General features: G+C 55.6%; 1 protein-coding gene across 18 annotated transcripts in view; it reads right to left on the bottom strand.

Moving 5' to 3' along the window:
- Positions 1 to 22,333, bottom strand: part of LOC105494887 (protein tyrosine phosphatase receptor type F) — a 93,423-nt gene extending 71,090 nt beyond the window's left edge. For 10 of the 18 annotated variants that reach the window (XM_071094503.1, XM_071094496.1, XM_071094494.1 and 7 more), the window contains exons 1-3: positions 22,150 to 22,308; positions 14,985 to 15,064; positions 8,141 to 8,276 (exon numbers count right to left, since the gene is read on the bottom strand). In XM_071094503.1, the coding sequence (XP_070950604.1) occupies positions 8,141 to 8,231 (91 nt within the window). In that variant the 5' untranslated portion in view covers positions 8,232 to 8,276; positions 14,985 to 15,064; positions 22,150 to 22,308. Of the gene's footprint in view, positions 1 to 8,140; positions 8,277 to 14,984; positions 15,065 to 22,149 lie in introns of those variants that run through there. The other 8 variants (XM_024796970.2, XM_024796969.2, XM_011763848.3 and 5 more) reach the window with 4 other exon arrangements.
- Positions 22,334 to 23,101: the final 768 nt, after the last annotated feature.

The following is a 23,101-nucleotide window of genomic DNA, read 5'->3' on the forward strand; positions in this document are numbered from 1 at the left end:
CCACCATCCACCCCGGGGCTCCAGCCAGGAACCGTGACTCCTCCCTCTCTCCCAGCCCCCACATACCAGCAGCAGTCCCCAAGGCCTAGACAGTCCAGTTCCTAAGTATCTCTGGATGTCTTCCCAGGTGAATGCTTTCCTGTAAATCTGCCTCTCCCATCCCTCCCCCACTGACTTGGTTACTGCCTTCTGACAGTCTCCTCAAGGTGTCCACAGGGAGGCAGACGGAGGAAAAGAAAGGTGGGGGCTCGGCTGGGCGCGGTGGCTCACGCCTGTAATCCCAGCACTTTGGGAGGCCGAGGCGGGCGGATCACGAGGTCAGGAGATCGAGACCATCCTGGCAAACACGGTGAAACCCCGTCTCTACTGAAAACACGAAAAAATTAGCCGGGCGTGGTGGCGGGCGCCTGTAGTCCCAGCTTCTAGGGAGGCTGAGGCAGGAGAATGGTGTTAACCCGAGAGGCGGCGGAGCTTGCAGTGAGCAGAGATCGCGCCACTGCACTCCAGCCTGGGTGACAGAACGAGACTCAAAAAAAAAAAAAAAGAAAGGTGGGGCCTCAGACATGGCACTGTCACACCCTCATCACCTCAGGACACATACCAGGGCCAACCTGCAGCCCCTATCCCTAAGAATTCCACCACCTAGGGTCATGAACCCAGAGAAGCCCAACCCATTTGCTACAATCTTGTAGCAGTAACTCGTTAATCTTGACAGCTGATCCGTTTCCTATTAATCAGGCCAATGAACAGCTCCAAAAAGGGCTAGTGCCGTGAGAAATGACCTTTTAGACCACCTGTTCGGTCCCCAGGAGCCCAGGCCCAGCCTGGCACCTGGCACAGAAACGTGTGCAATGATCACAATCCTTTGCCAAGCACCCACTCTGCACCAGGTTCTTTATCTTTAGTCCTTCATTGCTATTATCCCCAGTTTACAGGCTCAGAGGAGTCAAGTCACTTGTCCAAGGTCACATGCCAATGAGGGGCACATCTGGGACCTGAATCCAGGCATGTTTGACTGTAAAACACCTGGTACGAAACAGTTCACACAAGACTGTCAGGGACCTTGACAAGAACAGAGTCAGTGGAGTGGTGGGTGGGGGGCCAAAGCCAGACCAAAGATGGCCAAAGAATGACTGGGAGGTGATGAGGGAGAGAGGGAAGTACAGGTGACTATACAGCCGGCAGCTGGAAAGGATGAGGGGGGAAGGGAGGTTTGTGAATTTTTGTTTTTCTTTTTTTCTTGAAGACAGATATGAAAGGCAATGTTTAAATACTGATGGGAGCCAGCAGAGATGGAGAAGATGTTGATCCAGCAGAGAAGGGTCAGCAGATGGGGCAGAGTCTCCAAGGAGGAGAGGGTCTATGGGAGCGAGGTAGGGAGTAGCAGCTGCAGGTACCAGCAGGGAAGGAACTTTTCAGAACTCCAGGGGCCAGGGGCTCTGGGGGTTTTATGTAATTATTATGCAAGTCACTCACCATCTCTGAGCCTCTGTTTTCCCATCTCCAAAATAGCGACACAGGATTCTGTCATAGATGGAATGTCTGTAAACTGCTTTACGTGGTGGGCCTTCCATGAGTGAGGCCATCATTCGTATCAACATTATCAGTCTCACAGCAATCCCATAAGGTAGGTAGCATTATTATCCCCATTTAAGAGGTGGGGAAATAGAGGCTCAGAGGGTGAAATGACTGGCAAGTCAGAGGGATGCAGGCGTGGAGCCAGGCTTTGATCCAGCCTTCTCACTCCTAAGCTCGCCTATGGCCTTCCCTGGAGGGAGACCTTGGGACTGACTATGTTCTTAGAGTGCCTAGGGCAGGCTTGGGCAGCCAGCTCAGCGAGGCTGTAGCGGCTAGAAAGACAAGGAGACACCACAGAAGGTCCAGAACCCCCCAGCGTGCCTTGCCCTTCCCCTGAATGCCATATGAATGAGGCGCCAGGCTCTCCCAACTGCAGATGTCTGCAAAGTTGACCCCTGTTGCTCCTTCCAGACAGGTGCTTTCAGACACGACTCTCCTGCTCAGGCTCCACTGGGGGTGTCTCCTGTCCCCCACCCCCATACCGCGCACTCTTCCCTCACACTTGAAGCCCTCCACAGAGCAGCTCAGGGTTCTCCATCTGCGCTGCCACACCCTAGTCCAGATACCACCTTCCCTTGACTGGCACCCCATTGGCCTAACACGCAGGAGGCCCTGCCTCCAGGCTTGCCCCATGCCTCCCGTCTGTTCTCTACTTAGTGTCCACAGTGAGCTGACAGACTCCCCAGACACCCAGCCCCATCAGAACCCTCCAAAGGCCCCTGAATCACTCTCAAAACAAAACACCTATTATGGCAGACAAAGCCGCCGGGTCTGACCGAGCTGCTCTCCCCAGAGCCCCAGCTTTGACTCCTCTAAAGAAGCAATGTCATGTTCCCTGCAGCCACAGGGCCTTTGCATAAGCTGCTGCTTCTGCCAACCTCCACTGTACCCTCTAACTTCCATTCATCCTTCTGCTCTCCATTTGAATATCACTGCCTTCTCCAGTCCCCCTGCCCCCAACCCATGTGCTCAGTTCCTGGTTTGAAATTCGAGGGTAACTCCCTTGCCTCCCACAGCACTGCTCCTAGCTTATTACCTACCTGCTGAGCTTATAACTTTCACTCACGGTTTATTAGGCACACGTGTGAGGCTATTACTTTTCCACATTTTTGGTGTTTGATTAATGGCTGCTTCCCCTCCTAGAACATAACCCTGGGCAGGGCAGAGAGCATGCCTGTCTGGTTTCCTGTCCCAGTGTATGACCCAGTTCCTGGCACCCAGGGGTGGAGAATGAAAGAAGGACCGAACTGAGAAACTGAGGAGGATGAGGACTGCGGCCCCTGCTGCACCACGGGAGAGAAACCCGGGGAAAAAGTGCCCCTCCAGCTCCTGCCGGGACCTGCAGCGGCAGAAACCGGGCGCTGGAACCTGCTGAACCGGAATGGCCGGGCGAGTGGGCCTGGGGGCGGGGCGGGGCGGGGCGGGGCCTCAGCTCCAAACAAAGAAGCAGAGAGGAGACGCCGGGGAGGAGAGCCAGGTGTGGGTCACCGGCGGCCTGGAAGGAGGAGGGCCCGAGAGCCGTGGGAGGCTGGGCTGTGCCCAAGGCCTGGGGCTATCGAGGAGGCAGAACAACTCCCCTCCCTTGGAGGCTGGAGAGGAGCCTGCACCCTGCCCGCCTACCCAACAGACTCGGCCAGGCTGGCCCAGTGCAGCCCGGGGGACCAGACAGGCAGGCCCCGCCCCTCGACCAGGCCTCGCCCTCCGCTTCCCTCCAATCCACCTCCACCCGCAGGACACAGCACCGGAGACAAGGCGTTGCCCCTTTCGTTCAGCAGAGAATCTTCGGGGAGCTCAGATCTAACCACACCTCTCCTCAGCTACCAACGGGCCTGACGTTCCTCTCTCCACTCCCCTCTGAAATGTGGTCCTCCCAAGCTCTCAGGCTCACCTTTCTTTAGTCTTTTTTTTTTTTTTTTTTTGAGAGGGGGGCCTCACTTTGTCACCTAGGTTGGAGTGCAGTGGCACAATCAGCTCACTGTAACCTCCGCCTCCATCTCCTGGGCTCAAGCGATCCTCCCACCTCAGCCTCCCGAGTAGCTGGGACCACAGGTGCACACCACCATGCCTGGCTAATTTTTTGTATTTTTGGTACAGACAGGGTTTCACCACGTTGCCCAGGCTGGTCTCAAACTCCTGAGCTCTGGCGATCCACCTGCCTTGGCCTCCCAAAGTGTTGGGATTACCGGCGTGAGCCACCACACCCGGCTTCTTTACTTTTTCAACAAGTATTTTTTGATCACCTACTATAGTATAGGCCCAGCACTGTGCAGAGCACACAGCTTGGACCCACCACCCAGGCTACCCTGACAGGCCAGGTCCTCGGGCTCCTCCCTGCCTTTGAGCGTGCCCAGCCCAGCCCCTCTCTCATGTCCCACCTGACCAAGCTGCTGCAGGAGCCTGCTCTGTGTCCTATGGCCTGAGGCGCCCGGGGCTTCCCATCCCAGCACTGACCAGATCCCACAGCGTCAGGTCCCCAGGCAGGCAGGAAACCAAGCTACTTTGACTACTCTGCCCAGTGCCTGACCCACAGCTGGTGTTCAGGGAGATCTGAACACAACTTCTGAGACTGGGTCAACAGGGTGCCACCAGAACACACCAGGAGGGCCTTTCTGCCAGTTACCCACTGCCACCTGGCCTGACACCCCACGAGAGCATGCCCCCTCCCCAACACACACAGCCGCAGAGCCCTTTCAGCTCAGCTCCCGGGGTATGCACGGCAACATTCTCGGGCCACCAAACCCATGCAGGGTAGGAGGAAGTGGCCTAAGAAAGGAATAAGTGGAACTGGCTGCAAGAGGGCGGCTGCAACCACCTCCCAGGGAGGTTGTAGGGGTCCAGCCCCAGGGACAGTCAAACTGGGCCACCATCAAGGCTCTTCTATAGAGAGACTGACTGCTATTTTGTGCCTTTCCCATGGAGTACACATACACACGTACACAAAGGGAACACGGAGGCAGGGCTGTGAGGGCCAGTGAGGGCAGGGCAGGGAGCTTCTGGAGAGGCAGATCTCCCCGGCTCTGAGCAGCTTAGGCGGGGACTCAGTGAGCTCCTCTGACTGCTCCTGGTGCCCCCTGGAGCCCACTCAGAGACAAGCCTGGTTCCCAGGGACACAGCAAGAGCCGCAGGTCACGGCCTCAGATAAGGGGAATACATACTAGGTTCCAGGCACCTCGTCCACGTGACCTCAGTTAACCTTTCCAGGTAGGCGTGATTATCCGCATTGTGCAATAGGGAAACAGGTCGAGAGAGAGAAAGCAGTGGAAACTGTGGGAAGTCCCACAGGGAGCAGAGTCTAGACAGGCCACCCATAGAACAAGGGGGAGAGCATGACGACAGACGACAGACCCTGTGTGCTCCACAGGCTCTGGGGAGGAGGGAAATGACACAACAGACACACTCCCAGCTCCTCAGCCTCTGCCCACCTCTGTCTACCCACCCACCACCCACCACCCACCCCTCCAGCCAGCACGCATCCTGCTCTGGGATTCTGGGTAAATGGGCCATACCCAGGGTCTCACTCCCACCTGGTCCCAGGACCCCACCTCTGTCCCATGCTGTCAGGTTCTCACTGTGGCTCTCCCATGAGTTCCACAGAGAAGCCCAGCCACATTCCTGCTTCTTCCCCTAAACCCCACCTCATTATGCAATATGCCCCCATTAGCAAATGTCCACTCACCCTTCAGGGCTCCCCTCTTCCAGGAAGCCTCCCAACTCCCCTCCCAAGATGCTTCTGCCATGGCCTGTGTCACTGCACCCACCCAGCACACCCTGTGGTCACTGCTCACAAGCCTGTGCCTCCACACTACAGGTCCTGCCTGAAGGCAGGCACGCGACACGCACTTGAGATCAGCAAAAAACTCTGCCCTGGCTCAGGACACCTCTGGCCCCACAACCTCCCCTCCCGAGAAGCCACGAAGCCCGGCTGGGGAAGCTGCGCTGTGGTAGATCCTACCCCAATGTGTGCCCAAATCTCCACTGGAGCTGCGTGTGCGGCACTGACGCTGGGGCCTCTGGGCTAACTCTTGGCAGCTGCTTCTCCACCCGCTTCCCTCCACTCCCCTCAGAGGCCAGGGCCCCCATTCATTTGTCTCGTTAAGAGGCCTATTGAAACACATTTGTCCGCTCCGCGCTTCACTGCCCCAGCCATCAATTCTCTGGGGGGCCTACCCTACCTTCTGCAGTGGCCCTGTCCATGCATGGCCACTTGCCCCTGGCTAGTAGTTGCCCAAGCTCAGCCCGAGACCGGCCTCAGCGCAGGGAGAGATCCAAAAGTGTGTGCAGTGTAAGACAGGCCCGGAGGACAGACCCTGGCTCCTGGGGCTCAGTCACCATGACCCCGAGCCCGGGCTCCTGCCCCATGGCTCTCTGCCTGGGAGAAGGCCTGAGTCCCCCGAACTCCCTACCTGGATAAGGCAGGATTTCAGCTTCTTCAGCTGCTTTCTACCTTCAAGACCAGCACGGAGGTGCTTGACTCTGCTTTAAAAACTGTTCCGCCTTGCCCCTACCAATTCCTACTGGGAACTGGTGAGCCACTAAAAGAAGTCAGCATGGTGGGTGAGTGGGGTGGGTAGGGGGACAGCAAGGGACGAGGTGGATAGAAGCTTGATAATGCAGGGCCTAGAGAAGGGTTACAACCCTGGGGGCCTGGGGGCAGGAGGGACTGAAGGATTCTAAACTGAAGAGTGACATGACTGTACCTTTGGAATGCAGAATGGATTAGGAAGGAAAAGACTGGAGGCAGGGAAATCGTCAGGAGGCTGCTGCATGCAAAAGCCCAAGAGCCGAGGGTGGCTTGAATGAAGGCGGGAGAGAGAGAAGTGGATGCATTCCAAAGATATTCAGAAGGTAGAAGCAACGGAGCTTGGTGATGGATTAGATGTGGGATATCACGGAGGGAGGAGGTTGGGAGGAGGCCCAGGTTCTGACTTGGGTGACCAGGTGGGTGGTAATGCCTTTCACAGGAGAGAACGTGGGAAGACAGCAGGCTAGGGGATGAGAGTGAGGGGTACAGGTTGGAGCGCGTTGGGTCTGAGGCAGTAGGAGGGCAGCTCTTCTCCCAGAATGTGTTATCTGTTGAAGCCCAGCTGGGTCATCCTTCCCCTGCCCTAGAGCTCCTGTCTGAAGGCCCTCAGAGTGCCTGGGGTTGGGTCAGCGGGGAGGGCAAGGACAGTACTTCAGTGTCCAAGAGCTGCTGACCACACCTGGACAAGCCTTCACCTTCCTGCCAACCACAGGGGTCACACCTGATAGGGCTTTCTACTCCAACCTGCCCCTGCAGGTTCCAGGCAAGCCTGGAGATACCCTGCCCCACTTCCCCATGTGATTCCCCACCTGTCTTGTTCCTTGCTCTCATCTCCCCAGCCCTCTCTTTGGTACCTGGTGCTCCCATGACCCTTCGCCCCACCCCTTGGGAATGCCTGCCCCTTCTCCTTTCCCTTCTATCTCCACCCAGGACCCAGCACCTAAGGACAAAGGGCGGGACCACGCCAGTCCCACCCACTCCAGAATGTTTCTGAATAATTAATGAGCCATTAGAAGAAAGAGCCCCGGTGGGGCAAGGGGAGAGATCTGTGCCCAGAGATACGGAGGCGGAGGTGGGTGGGGGAGCCCTATGGCCTGGTGACCCATGGGCTGACCCCAGGGTTGGCCCTGGATCACCCCTGGGCTCTGGACAGGCTGGGAACGGCCCCTTCCCCCAGGGACCTTGGCTCCGACCTCGCCCCTCCCCCTCAGCTTGCAGATTGGCTAAATCTGCCCTGTGCCCCGCCTCCCACCAGTAACCAAGCAGTGGTAACCATGGTGACGGGGCGGGCTGCGGCCAGTCTCATAGTGCCAGGCAGGGGGAAGGGCAGCAGGAAAGGGACCAAAGTTCGGAGTTGGATCTGGATGGGGACAATTCCACCCCCTTCTAACACAAACACACACACAGGGGCGTTGCTCAGCTTCCTGCCGGCCAAACACAATCCTTCCCCCATTTCCAGGGCTGAGGAGCTGGGGTAGGGGGGATGCTCCTTTGCCTAGAAGGTCCCCATGAAAAGAGAAGGAGGGGCTCAGATCTGGATATCTGGATCCTGAGGGTCCGGCGTAGGGGAAGAGCTATGGGTAGCTCCTGCTTTTGACCCTCCTTGGGCCTATGGACACACCTGGCATCCTGGGCATGCATCCATACACATGCCCTGCGTGCCACCCCCCGATTCCCATGCCGACCCCTGGCTGTAGCTCACACTGTGCCTTCAGCACAGATCTGCAACAGGGGACACAGCACATGCACAGGCACATCACACAGTGACCACATGAATCCAGGACAGGTCTCACCCTGGCCCCGTAAGACAGGGTCACGATTCGACTGCCCCACTCTGGTGCCTAAAGATGCTCCTAAGTACCCAGGTATTCCTTAGAAAGAGGCTCTCCAAGCAGTGGGGGCTCTCTAGGACAGAAGGTCTAAAGGGTTTCTGGCCATCCTGTCTCTCCTAGTAGCTGGTCTGTCCCCATCCCAGAGTCCTGCTGGGAAGGATGCCACCTTTCAACCTGGGAGATCTGCACCTTGAGGATTCAGACTTACTGTCACCATGGGCGCCTGCCACCAAACCAAGCATCACCAGTGTAGGCACAAGGGGCACCATCGTCCTCCCTGGGGCTGGCTCGGGGGCCATCCAGGGCTCTAGCTCCACAGCCAGCCACAGCCCAGGACAATCAACCTGTAATGGAGAGAAGGGCAGAGCTAGTTAGCTGGTATTTACTGGTATCCCTAATGGCCACCCTTGTCGCTTCCTGACCCCCACTGACCGACTGACCATGCAGAGCCTCGTTCAACAGACCCCCCCCCCACCACTTGGGCTGTGCAATGACCACCTAGACCTCTGACCCCAGTGACCACCCAAGTTCCTCACTGGCTCCCCAGCACCCATAAGGACAGCCCAATAGTCACAGTGGAGGGAGAAAGAGTGCAGGAGGCCTTCAGGCCATTCTCTAAACCTGAGTAGGGGGTACAGGGAGTGGGTGACATCAGAGAATGTACAGTGTGTTCCATTCCAGACCTTGAGCTTCTAACTCACCCCCATAAGAGGACAGAGAAACAGGGTCAGAGAGACACTTAGGTGGGACAGAAGACAGAGAGACAAGACAGACAAGGAGCAGTGAAGGGCTAAGCAGACTGACTCTGGAGTCTCCCTGGGATAATTCTGTTGCCCCTCCTCTCCCCAGCAGGGAGGGAGAAGGTGGGAGGCCAGACTCCACAAGCACGCTGAGCACAGGCCCCAGAACACAGGCTTGTTAGCAGAAGACGAGCTCCAGGTATCAGAGGTTTCCAGCCAAAGCCACAACCCATCAGTGCTCGCCAGGACGTGCTCCTGACAAGCTGCTGCTGCCCTGCCTGGCCACCTTCGTCCTACCCAATTCCCATGGCACCTTCCCACTTCACAGAGAAACCACAGGGAGGCCTTAGTGGCCAGGAATGGGGGTGCTAGACCCTAGAATTCAAACCCCACATCTCTTCTGCCCTTGCCCCAGAAGCCCAGAGCCGAACAAGTGTAGGGAGGATGGGGTGTGAGCCTCACGCGCCGATGTTTGAGACAGGAAGCTATGCACAAAAAGACTGAGTAGCCTCTGGGACTGGCTGAATGCCTCTAGGCCTTTACTCCCAAAGCTCCTGGCCTGGAGTGCCCCCAGGCACACCTGGGTGAAGCCTCTAGTGTGGCCGCACTGTACATGGGAGATACGCTGCTATCGCTCTCTGGCCCCAGGGAGAGTGAGCTCCCCAGGGTCTCTCTCCCATACCCCTCACGGGGGGCACCAGGGGATGTATGGAAGTGCCCACAAGCTCTGATCACACCACGCTCTGGGCAGAGGGATGAGACGTGGTCAATCCCTCATGAATGCTGTGAAGACACAACAGAGCAGAGTGCATGACGACGGACACGCCCTGGGGCCCCGCAGTGATACCCATGGACTTCGGTCAGGGAGTTGTGATCAGACCCAGGTCCCCGCTGACCCACAATGGTAAGAGAATTTTCAAGGTGACAGGGCAGGTGAACAGGAAGGGGCAGGGCTCAAAGGTGCTCCGGTCCTTTCTGAAATTTGAACCCTTGTCTTAACTGAGATAATCAAAGGTCATGAGGTCAGGGAGCAGCAGTTGAGCAAAGGTGTTGGACAAAGCAGGTGGGACTGCAAAGTGGGATGGGGCCAAACCCAAAGGAAAAGGGGTGGGAGTTGTCCCCTGTCCCAGGATCTCACCAAAAATCTGAGACAGGAGCTGAACAACAAAGTAAGAACATTGAAGGGGCATGATGGGTGTCTATTTACACCAAGCTGTAGGGGGGGATCTGCTCCATGATCCCAGAGCTCAGGCGGCTGAGACCACAATGACGCCTGCAAGGCCACGCTGGGATGGGGGTCACACATCACTAAGGCCCTGCCTGAGCTTGCGCTATGGGGCCACATGCAGCCAACAATGGAGCACCTTCCCAGCGGCCATCAAGTGGTGGACTATGAGTGGCTCTTCCTCCCTGGGCCTGTGGACACATCTGGTATCCTATGCCAGGCCAGGTCATCATGGGGGTATGGGCCTCTGATGGACCATCCTGGAGCCCCTGATTGAGATACATGAGTTTATAACTCAATAGTTGTGTTGCACCAAAGGACAGGGTACAGCGGCCTTGTACCGGCATCACGGGTATAACACTACAATAGTCACAGATGTTAACTCCCAGGAACAAGCATTCCAAGCATGTAACCCCTGCCAGGCAGGCTTCATAGGGACATAGGCCCCCAGCACGAGCATATCTCCCTGCTCTGAAAATAAAATGCACAGTACAGTCATCACAGGATACAGCTCCCCAGTACAATGAGCAGAGGCTTAATCCCCTGTAGCCGCCTTGGTGCAGTAATCATAGCAGTGTAACTCCCAGGTGCAGACATCATGGAGGTTTAACCATGTGGTCTAGACATCACGTGGGTGGACCCAGAGGGTACAGTGCAGCTGCCTGATAAGGACATTACAGGGGTGCAACTCCCCATACATCATCACAGAGATGTAACGTGCTGTTACAGACATCACGGTGGGGGCAGAGCTCCCAGGAGAGCCATCGTGGGGGTAAACTCCCAGAATAGACACCCATGTGGTACAAGCTTGGATGAGAGTCTGGCCATGGGTGTTAAGAGAACTTGGGCCTCAGGTAACCCTACCCCCAACCTGGGGCCTCTAGGAACCCCGTGTCTCTGGGTTGGGGTGCTCAGGACACTTTGTTCAGATCCAGAAAGTAGAAGAGAGAGCTTCCTCCAGTGGTCCATGATGGACACAAGGACACAGATGCCCAGGGAGATGGGGAAACACAAGGGACACCCACAAACACATTCTCAGGCAACTACTCGGGCAACCACACAGCTGTACGAGCCAGGGTCTCTCCCTCACCAGCTCCTGGTGAAAGCAAACTGCCTCCCGCCCCGGATTCCGGGCACAGAGCCTGCCCTGGTGTCAGGCGGTTCAGGCCACTCCCAGCTCCAGGGCCTCCCTCATCAGAGCAGAACAGCCCTGGATCCCCAGGCCTGGCCTAAAGTCTAGACCTTGGCCCTACACCAGCCCCCAGAGTCCCAGGGTCACCTGCGGGGAGAAGGTGGGAAAGGAACAGGGGGGCAGGGCTGCTGCTAGCCTGAATGCGGTTGCAAGGCTGAGCACCTTGTGAATCCATGCAACGGTCTTCACAGCAGAGCACCCACTTCACCAGCATGGCTGGGTGAGCCTGGGCTTTCAACAACCAAGATAAAAACAAGGCCGGGGCACTTGGGCACTCAAGCTCGTCTCTGAATTGCACTGTGGACCATCCGTTCTGCCAAGCTGACATACTTGGGCAGGAACACAATTACATACGGTATGATATTATAGAATATAATTGGACACAATTTTTCCACATTCAGAATGGTTTTAATATATCCTTTTCCTTTGCTACGTCAGTGTAAAGCTGCCAACTGCCCTTTCTTGGGAAGAACTGTCCTTTATTCTCAAATTTTGTCCTTGGTGTTAAAATGTTCTTTCCTGTATGAAACGATGGGGATAGCAGGTAACAGTTGTTTTTTAATAATGCCTTTACTTAGCAAAATAAAAAATTGCCAACCCCATATCTGGCTCTTGAGTACTTTTGGAAATTGTATTGGTTCGTGAAACCAAAGAGCCTGGGAATCACTGCTTTGAGGGAAAAGGAAGAAGCAGGCACTAGAGCAAGCCATAGCATTCGCGTATGAACGTCACAGAAGGTTCATGTTACAAAACACAGAAGCCATGTCACCTCCATGCAGCCCACCCTAAGCACCCTGCCAGCCTCTGTGGGGGCCCGAGGGACCATGTGACACCAATGATGGGGGGTTCCCTGGCTGGAGAACAGCTGGGATCACTCCTGAGTCCTCGCCATAAATATGCAAACACAGATTGATTTGTTTCCTTGGGCAAGCATTATTATTCACAAATATTAATTAGTCTCCAGATACCACCTGTTTCTGCAGCCTCCCCCACCTTACCTCCCCAGGCCAGGACCCTGGGGCCCAGAAATGGACATGAGCAGAAGGAGGGGTATCCAGGGCCCCACAGAGCAGACGGCCAAGAGGAAAGGCCAGCGCTTGGGCAACGGGAAGGAAAGCGCCTGTCGGCAGGGCGAGCTCTGAGCTGTTCATCTTCTAACCAGCGGGCAGCTAACCGAGCCCTTTTGTCATGTCCTGGACAGTTCACCGCGTGGCACTGCAGCAGCGGCCGCGGAGGCGGAAACAGGCCTTGTTAGACTTGGGAAGGGAAAACCAACATGTTTCCAACTCTCACCAAAGCAACCACTGGATTATGACAGGAATAAATCACAGTCTCAGCCAGGACCCCTGACCTAGGGAAGGAGGGGCCTGTGGGGAAGAGGGCGAGGCCGCCTTCCCTCCTCCAGCCAGTTGGCTGGAATCTGTGAGCGGAGCCAGGAACAGCCCTCCCTCCCACGGCTGGTATTGGGGCTCCCACCAGCTGGACTGAGTCCCACCCTGTTGCAGCTCTTAGTTTTTCCATCTCACTGAGGAGTGGAGGGGAAGATTAGGAGGAGTGTCACAGACTCCGAGGTGGCAGAGGGTCAGCAGGAGACTAGCTCTGGGGGCAAACAGCCACAGGGGACCAGCAGAGGTATCTTCCTGCAGTTGTAATCCCTAAGCCTCCAGGCCCCTTCCTCTGGGGCTGGGGTCCTTCTTGGATTACTGTTCCCCAACTTTGCTGCCTCCAAGCCTCTGTACTTGCTGTTCTGTCTACTGGAAAAAAAATGACCTTCTCCTGCCCCAGCACTCCTCACCCCTCAGAACTCTGCTCAAGTGGCCCATCACTGTCCGTCTTCCCCACTGACCCGCCCCAGTTTTCCACGTTTGTACAGCATAGTGAAAGCAGCAAGAGGCTGTAGACCAGAGGTTCTCAATTCAGGATAATTTTGCTCCCATGGGACATTACACAACGACTGGAGACATTTTTGATTGTCGAGACTGGGGAAAGCGGGGAGATGCTACTGGCATCTGGTGGGAAGAAATCAGGGATGCTGCTAGACACCCTATAATAACAAGCCCCACCCCCACAATAAGGGGTTATCTGATCCAAAATATCAACAGTGCTGAGGCTGAGAAACCCCAACACAGACAACAAGATCCTTTGCCAATTGAGTCTAGAGCCTGACCTGGCCCCTGCCCCAGAACCAATCCCCTGGGAACCCTGGGCCTTGTACCCACGGAAGCTCCAAGCTGGCTTAATTCCTGTACTAGCTGGCACCTGGCCTCGGGACCTCAGAGTACCTTCCCCTGTACCCCCATATCAGCCCTACCCAGCTTCCAGAAGTCAGGCCCTATAGCACACCGCATCTTCACCCCATCAGACATGCCATCAGCTAGTGGCCTCCCCAGAGGACAGAGGGCTCTACCTTCAGGTACCTCTTCTGGCAAGACTGGACTTCAAGGTAGGTCAGACCATCATCTGAGGATGAGAGGCGAAGAGACACATGATGTCCCTACACCACCCTCCCCATCTGACCTTTCCAGCCTGTGACATAGCCCCTCTTGCTGCACTCTCTACATAACCCCAGTGCCCATCTCACCAAGCATAGGGCCTGAACTCCAGCAGACACCCAAGACACACACATTTCCTTCCCCTACCCTGGCCAGACCCATCTCTTCCACAGCCTTGTTAGTTCAGCCACCCGTCCGGATGTTCAGTGGGCAGGGTGATGAACAAGACAGTCAGAGGCTCTGCCTTCAAGGAGCTTACAGAAAATGAACAGACCCACTGAGTTCTTGGCTCAGGATGGCCCAACCAGAACTCATCTGCCCCAATCCCACTCCTCCTCCAGGGTGTCCAGTCTTGGGGACAGCCCCACCATCTGCTCAGTCACCAAGCCCGCAAACCCTCCTTAAATGCCCCCTTGTCCTCATCCCACACATCTAACCCATCAATAAGTTTGAATCTGCCCTGCCTCCATCCTCACTGCCACTATGTTAGTAAGACCTCATCACTTCCTGCCTCTTTGGTGGGCTTCCTGCCTTCAATCACTCCCTTCCAACCTGGCCTGCACACAGACCAATGCCACCTTTCAACACATAAAAATGCAAATCTGCACTTTTGTTTGCCACTTTATTCCAGAGCAGGCACTCAGATAGTGTTCCATGAATGAATGAACAGATGGGCAATGGACAGATGAATGCATGGATATTACTTCTCTGCTTAAGAACCTTCAATGCTGCTGTATAGCCTTCAGAAAAAAGTCTAACGTCTTTAGCCTGACATCCAAGGCCCATGATGCTGACTCTAAACCAACTCGCCAACTTCATTCCCTACAACTCCAGCCCACCCATTCTGTGCTTCTAACAGAGAGGAGGACAAGGGGACCTCAAAGAGATGCAGAGGACATGCCCAGATCCTGCAGGCACCATGCTCTTTCTACTACAACCTACAGTTGATGGGAACAGTCTTTTCTACAGAAACGTGGTGAATGGAGAAGCAGAAGATAGATCCTGGTCTAAGTCCCAGGACATCACCAGAAGCCTATTTCACACCTACAGTAGCTGACGAGCTGTATGTCATTCCCCATCCACCTCTATCATCCACTCCAGCCAGAAACTCAGGCACCATCCGTGACACCTCCCCTCCCTCATGCTCCGCATTCAATCCTTCACCATGTCCTGTCTACTCCACCTTCCTAAATAGCACTCACATCCCTTCTCTCCACTTCTGTCACTGCCTCCCTGGTCTATGCCTCCACATCTCTCACCAGTGCTCACTGGATCATGTCATGCCCCCTGCTGACACCCCCTATATAGTTCCACTAACCCTGCACCAAAGTCTAAGCTGCTCAGCCTGGCCCACAGGACCCCTATGCACTCCTGCTCCTGGCCACTTCTTGGGGCACACTCACCAGGTCTTTGCTTCTTCACCCCAGTCACTCTTGCTGGATACTCAGCACCAAGGGCAGGGCACCAGGGCCTCCGCTCCTTTCTGGACAGAAAGGAAAGCATATGAAAAAACATCAAGAATTTCATCACAGCAGCATATGTATTGACACAGAAAGACATTAAAAATTTGCTGTTTATGCAGGAAAAAAAGCAGGTTATGGAAATGTTCATGTAGAACCATCCCATCTGGTAAAAATGCCCATCTTTTCCCTTCACTCCCTCGCTCATTCATTTTGATACTCCCTGAGCACTTACTATGTGCTAGGCATCTTTGCAGGCACTAGCCATATAGTTGTGAGCAACACAGACCAAGTCCCTGACCTCAGCAATAGACTTTGTGGCCCAGCTCCTCAGCATGACCCCGGAGCCAAGCAAAGTCAGCCCGTCCCACCTCTGCGGCCCTACCTGCCCATGCTCTCCTCCTGCCAGAATGGGAACTTCCTCTTCTGATCCTCAAATGTGCCAAATTTCTTCCTATCTCCCAACCTTGCCGGTGCTGAATGCCACTGCCTGGCACAGGCTACCCGTGTTCCTCCGGCCAATTTACCCTCGGATCTCAGATCCAGTGGCACTTTCTCAGGGAAGCCTTCCACAATGTCCCAGACTACCCGCCTGGACCTTGGCTTGGAGCCGTGACCACAAACATGACTCTTTACATATTTTTACAATGACTGAGTCACTACCATAAGCTTGATAGGAACATGGACTGTGGCTGCCCAGCTCATCTCCATATTCCCAGCACCTGGCTGACAGCCGGCACGTAGTAGGTGCTCAGTCAACATACACTGAATGAGTGGATGAACGCATGAATGAGTTCAAAGAAAACAGCCCAGCCTGGAAGAACACACTCCAACATACATGCCAGTCTTCAAAGAAGCTTCAGAAGCAATATTTATTTTTGCCTTTCTGCTTCTCTATAATTTTTAAAATGAAGGTGTGCCCCTGGATGCCTCCTCCGCTGGCACACATGCAGCGACAGAGCCCAGCCCCTTCCTTCTAGAGCCATTATTGAGCCCCCACCAGCGTGGGTGCCATCCTGAGTGGGGGTGGGGGTCAGACACATCCACACCACCTCACAGAAGCTCAGCTGTTTGGCCTACTCGACGCAAGCTGCACCTTGTAGCAGGCTTCTCACCTCATGCCCCCACATGCACAGTGATCCTCGCCCCACTCCACTCTGCCACCTTGGCTCCTCCTATAACGGACACAAAGAAACCACAGTGGGAGGGTGGTGCATGGAATGTCCTCACCGGCCCAAGACTGACCCTCATCATGAAATCAAGGACACACCTCTGCACCTGGAAATTACCCTCAAGTTGCACTAACCACCTCTGCCAATATGGGGGTGCTCTCATGGACTGAAGGCCATCCCAACTGACGCAAGACGGCCCTCACCAGCTCACCGACCCAGCCTCTACTGCCCCACCTACCTGCACCAGAACCCGTGGCCCTCTCTGCATGCTTCCCTCCCAGCTCCCCAAGTCGAGTTTCTCGTTTCCAGAGGCTGCTGCTCCCAGCACACAGGCTGCCCGGCGGGTCTGGCCAGACAAACCAGCTTCCAGGCCCCAAACTTAAAGGCCCATTTGTCTAGAGATGCCCGCAGGGCCTCACAGTATTCAAGTGAGGTTTTTGGCTACGCCATTGTGCAGAGACCCTGGGCAGAGGAGCAGAGTCCAAGGCAGGGAACTGGGTAATGGGAAAGGCCTCCCCCAAGCTGGCCAGGCGCTGCTGCCACACCCAGGGCCATAGCAGGGTCTCGTGCTTGGAATCTGAGATAGGCCCTACATGGAGCAGAAGCCACACCTGGAAAGAGGAGTGTACCCAAAGCGGCCAGGGACCATTTTAGAAGACTAAACATTTGCAAAGACCCAGAGGCACACAGAACAGCGTGAGGGCAGGATCCTAGAAAAGCCAGACAGTAATTTTGATCCACATCAGTCTGGGATCAAACTGATCTCAAAACAACCTATCAGGCAACCAAATAAAGACTCAGATTCACCAACTGCAGCTCCCAGAACCACTCTACACTCACACTGGGACAGAGCCCAGAACAATCAGGACAACCAGATACACCCCCAGAACAGAGCTGGCACTGACACCTGGAAGGCTGACTAGAAAGCTACTCAGAAAGGGCCGGAATGGTTCAGGACCCAAGTTAGAAATCACACTGCTGGCCAGTCACAGTGGCTCACCCCTGTAATCCCAGCACTTTGGGAGGCCAAGGCAGGCAGATCACTTGAGCCAGGAGTTCAAGAGCAGCCTGGACAACATGGCAAAACCCCGTCTCCACAAAAAATACAAAAATTAGCCAGGTGGGACTACACCTGTAGTCCCAGATACTCAGGAGGCTAAGGTAGGAGGATCGCTTGAGCCCAGGAGGTGGAGGCTGCAGTGAGCCATGACTGCACCACTACACTCCAGCCTGGGCAATAGAGTGAGATTCTGTTTCAAACAAACAAACAAAAAAAAAAAAAAAAAAAAAAAAAAGAAAGAAATCACACTGCTTTGCACCCAGAAAGGCCTCAGAAAGGGTGAAGTCCACAGTCATGTCCAATATCAAGAAAGAAAGCCCTTGGGGTCAACCCAGGGCTGGCCCCAGCAGGGTTCCCCATCATCTGCCAAGCCTGAAACCTGGCAAGTAGATATCTAGGGGAATACAGGCACAGCTGCCCTCTGGAGCAACCCCCAGAATGCCCCTGTGGCTGCACCGGGAACAGTCCCCAGAAACAGCAGCTAAAATACTGCTAAGGAGCTAAAACCGGAGTTCTCAGACCTAGAAGTCATGGTCCCACAGAGACGTGGTGCATCTGGACCACAGAGGCAGATGCTGGTGGAAAGAGCCTCAGTAGGAGCCCAGGGCCCAGGGAGGGTGGAAGGAAACGGAGAACTCAATACCCCAAGGCTGCCCCTTCTCAAAATGCCCTTCTACCTACCCTAAACCTGGAGTCTCTTCTGCAGGTCTCACCTCTAGTCTTCTCAAGCCCACCACCTGAAGGTCAAACACCTGAGCAACATTCACAATCCCATCGATAACAATGGGGGCTGGGCACCCCCTTTGTTGAGCTCCTCGACCTGCTAATCTCAGCCCAGAATTGCAGCAACCTTAGGCAGACAGGTACCCTAACCTTAGCAGTCTATCTTCTTATTAAAGGCAACCTCATGTGACCCCTGATGGGAGAGTGGGTTTACACCACCCCTGTTGAGGATGATTACAGTAACTGCAAACACAGACAACAGTACTCACTAGATGCCAAGCCCTGTGCTATGCACACTTTATACATACTATCTTTAATCCTCATAACAACCCTTATAAGGCATGGGTTTTTATTATAATCATTTGACAAATGAGGAAATGGATTCAGAGAGGTTAAGCCACTTGCTTAAAGTCACGCTGCTAGTAAACAGAGTCCAACCCTAGCAATATAAAACTCGAGCTCTTCCCCACTGTCGGAGGTTACTTTCTCTGATGGGCACAGCTCTACGCTCTCACACAGCTCTCGCTTCTCTTTGTCCGGGCCACATTTCTCTCCCATACCCTCACACCAAAGCCCCTCCTTGATGCGCCTCCTGCACTGAGCCTCAAATGCCCCAAATACCTCAAGGGCCACATGTCCAACTAAGAGCTTATTCTCTGCCCCTCCTCACCAAGTCCCTAACTCAATGAAGCTTCAGGGCCTTCAGTGAAGGCCCGCTCAACCACTCCCAGGAACCTGGACTCCTTCCTCTTCCTCTCCTTCACTCCCACATGCAATAATCATTCTGTCCTGACAAGTGTGCCTTCAAGATGGCTCCATGCTACCACCTATCAAAGCCAGCATCTTCTCTTACCTTACTTACCTGCACCTCTTGCCCCACTGGGCATTCTGTCTCCATCCTTTTCCCATAGCCACAGAGCATTTTCTGGAAACATAAACCTGACCACCGCACACTCCACCCTCCCTATCCAAGCTTTAAGCTTGGTGTTTTCTCTCTGGGTTCTCAGAGTAAAATGACAGGTACTTAACAGGGCATTCAATGCCCTCTGTGATCTGCCACATCTCTGAATACTTCACAAGTGACAACACCTCCCAGTCTTTATTCATACTGTTTTTTATCTACCTCAAGTCCTTTCTCTCTTCTTCAAACTCCTATTCATCCCTTCAAACCCAGTTCAGATCACTTCTTCTTGGTCTCCTCTGGGACTCATCTCACCCTGACCTCTGAACTCTCCCCTGTCTCTTGATGAACTCTTCCAATGTTCTAACTCAACTCAGAACTGCAGCTGCTTTAGTTGAGCAGATGCCTGAACCTTAGGCGTGGGCTGCCTCTACTACATAGCTGTTAGTCCCAAAGGAAGCAAGGCAGCCGGGGCTGAAAGTGCCTACCCCGGGGTCTGGCACACAGTCAGCAATCAATAACAGGTAACTGAATTGCTTTTGCATTCTCATGGTGCAACCTGCTCCCCCAGGGACCACGAGCTTCTCGAGGGCAGGGCCCTGGCTGCAAGCTTGGACCAAGCACACAGCAGTGTCAGTCACATGGGAAGTGACTGCCACTGCTGATGATGCACTGCCACACAGTTCCCTTGGATTCTTACAACAGCCCTGGGACCAAGTCCGGGTTGGATTAGCTGCCCCATTTTACAGGGAGTGAAACTGAGACTCAGGGAGAAAGGGGCCTCTTTGAGGCCTGAAGCTGGAAAGTGGAGGAGCCGTGGTATGTATCACAACCTCTATTGCAGGAGGTCTGGGTCCCCTCCTCCCCGCCCCCAGTGAGGATCCTTAAAGCTAGACTCCCATAGTTCGGGCTGATGGAAAAAAGGGTGGACTGTGCCCAAATTGCCAGGGCTGGTATTTTGCTGCATATCAATACGATTACCTACAAAAGATGTGTTGCTAGTTTACGTCTGCTGCAGTCTATAACTCTGCCCCGCCAAATTTCTTCACCAGCACCCAACCACCCCCCTCCTCTCTCGGCAGCCCTGTACACCAAGCCAACCTGCACAGGGCACACAAAGCTGGATAAAGGGGAGGTATCAGTAGTTGCAAGAGGAAGGAAGAAAGGGAGAAAGGAAGGAATTATGTTAAAACAATGTTCTTGTTGAAAGAGGGAAGAGGAAGAGCAGTTGGAAAAAGAAACTAAAAAAAAAAACACAACACTATACAGACACTTCAAATGATGAGGGAGACTGAGCAAGTAAAATGTGCAAGAAAGTGCATATACAAAAATGCACAAGGATGACTGTGCATGTGCACAGGTGTGCTGCGAGTGTGCAGGCACAGATTGCTTGAGCCCTGGCCGGCATGCGGGTCCAGGTTTGTGAGTGGGGTCAAGAAAGCAGCTGAACAGGGAGTGTGTGGGGGGGTGGAGGGGGGTGAGCTGAGTGTGGAAATGAAGGCAAGAGGGTACGAGAGAGTGTGGCCTGTGCCTGGGGCGGAGAATGTAGGGGGTTGTACTTGGGGAGTTATACCTGCTCCTTCTCGAAGCCCTAGGCTCATTCATATAATCAGTAAAAAACAGGGATTTTCATGCTCCCTGAAGCAAGAGTTAATAAGGCGCTAAGCACAGAAATTTCCTTAGATAGCCTGTCAGAACTCTCTTCTGGATCCCTCAGATCCCCGAAGCCTCCCAAAGGATCCCCCATCAGATCTTCCCTTCTCAGCAGATCTCTCCCCATGAGCACCCGCCTGGAACCAACACCCCATATCCTTTTCTACGCCTCTCACCCCAGTGCACTTCCCTGGTTCTCAGGCCAGATCTGGCACCAGGTCGCTCTGGATCTCTGCCCTTGTTCCTTCAGAAGTGGAGCCTTCCTCATCCTAATGCAGCCTCCCGGCCCTGCTCTGTGGCCCCTCAGGGAGATCCAGACAACCCGCAGGCTGGGGCAGCCTCCCTCTCCCATTTCACAGCTCAGGCAGGTAGCGCTCCCCACCCCCAACCTGCTCCAACTCAGGGGCCCTGCACTGGGGGGCAGGGGGGTTTGAAATGGGGAGAAAGTCTAGCCCCTCCCCCTCCGAGGTGGAAGAACCAGAGGGGCAGCATTCCAGGGAAATGGGGGGGCGCCTAGCACAGAGGGTGCAGAGACACCAAGAGATGCGTGAGAGACAAGAGGCAGAGAGAGACTTAGGGAGGGAGACAGAACCCAGGGAGAGGAAACAGAAGAGACCCAAGGGGAGAGAACAGAGAGACTCAGGAACAGGGAACAAGATGACCCAGGGAGACAGAACGGAGAGACCTGGGGAGAAAGAACAGAGTGATCTGGGGAAAAAGAACGGAGACAGCCGGAGAGACCCTGGGATTGCAGGGGCACTGACACGGGGAGGCAAAGACGCCAAGGAAAACAGAAAGCAGCCGAGACAGAGACGTGGGCACGACGATGGGGAGCCGGCACGGCTCGGGACGGGACGCGGGGCAGCCGCTGAGTGAACTTTCGGAGCGGGTCCGAGTGGCCACGTCCTCATGGGACAGGTCGCTCCAGGGCCTCCAGGGCGTTGCACCCGGTTGGGGGCGGGCACAACCCGTTCAGCCCCTCCCCAACCCGTGCTCGCGAACGAAGGGGGTGGGGGGCTCCAAACTCGCGCCCGGCGCAGCCCGGGACTGCACGTGCGCCGGGGCCGCGAGCGAGACCCGGGCGCGCCGGCTGCGGATCCCCCGTCGGCTGGGAGGGGGCGCCTGTGCGGCGGGGGCGGGGGCGCGGCCTGGACCCGCCCGGAGCCGGGGGCTGAGGGGTCTGAGGGCCGCCCCCGGAGCGCGTCCGCGCTAGAAGGGGGGACGAGGCGGGACTGATGAGGGGGAGCAAGAGCGCAAACGGGAAACTTTGCGCTGGGCGGGGGAAGGGGGGGGCGGGCTGCGGCTAAGGTGCGGCGGAGAGGGAGGGAGGCAGCGAGGGGCGGCGGGGAGCGAGCCAGCCGGCAGCGCTGGGGGCGCGTCTGCCGCGGGGTGAGCGGGGAGGAGCCGCCAGGCTGGGGCGTGGGGGGGGCTTCGCCGAGGCTGCGGGCGCGGCAGGTGGGGGCGCGGCCCGGCCTCAGCGGCGCCCTCGTCCCCCCGGGACCGCCCCCAGCTCCGCCGGGTGGACTAGCGGGGAGGGCAAGGAGTACGGGGAAGAGACGGGCGCGGAGGGGGCTGGCGGGGGGCCTGGGGGTCACTCACCGCCTATCCAGGGGCCGTCGGTCCGCATGTCCCCCCGCAAGCCGCTGGGGCCGCTGCTCCCACTCCTCTGCCGCCGCCGCCTCCACCTGGTCCCGCTCCCGCCACCGCCACCCGAGCTGGAGCCGGAGCCCGAGCCGGAGCCGGAGCTGGAGCCGCCGCCTCTGCCGCCGCCACCGCTCCCGCCGCTCCCGCGCCAGCTCCAGCCGCGCGCTCCCCTCTCGCTCGCGCCCGCGCCCCTGCCCCTGCCGTGCGCGCCCCCGGCGCCGCCCCTCCCCTCGTGCACTCTCGCTCGTAGAGCCGCGGAGCCGCGGAGGCCCAGAGAGGCCACAACTCAACGCCAAGTCGAAACCGACCGGAACCTCAATGTTGAACCCGAACCCCAATAATGAACATGGACAGACCAAACTCTGATACTACATCCAGATCCTTCTAGTGGCTCCCAGTCCTAGCATGAACCTAATACCATTCTAGGACCGCATTTCCTCCCCATACAGATCTGAACCTGATACTGAGTCTACACCTTGCCCTAAACCCAATATTGAATCCAAAGCCCTTAATCTGCCCCCAAATTAGCACAAGTAGGAATTTTGTTCTGAACCTCTGTACTGATCCCAAATACCAATTCTGACTCTAAACCTCTTTATTACTCTACCTGCCCTAACCTTGATAGTGATGTTAGCACCAACTCTGGACCTTAAATGGACCCCTGTGCTAATGCTCAGCCCCCAGTCCCTAAATGAACCCTAAAGTCCAAAAGCTACCTTGCTATGGACCCCAATTCTCTCTCTTCTGAACCCCAAGCCTTACATAAAACTCCAGTACTGCTCTCCCATTCCCAGATCAACACCAATGCACTCTGAATTGGGATTCTCAATTCCAGAGTTGGGATTGAGTCACCAGAAAAGGACCCCCAAACAAAGATACTGACCTGAAACCCCACCCAACCTTGAGA

This window comes from Macaca nemestrina, chromosome 1, assembly GCF_043159975.1.
Source record: "Macaca nemestrina isolate mMacNem1 chromosome 1, mMacNem.hap1, whole genome shotgun sequence".
Taxonomy (NCBI): Eukaryota; Metazoa; Chordata; class Mammalia; order Primates; family Cercopithecidae; genus Macaca; species Macaca nemestrina.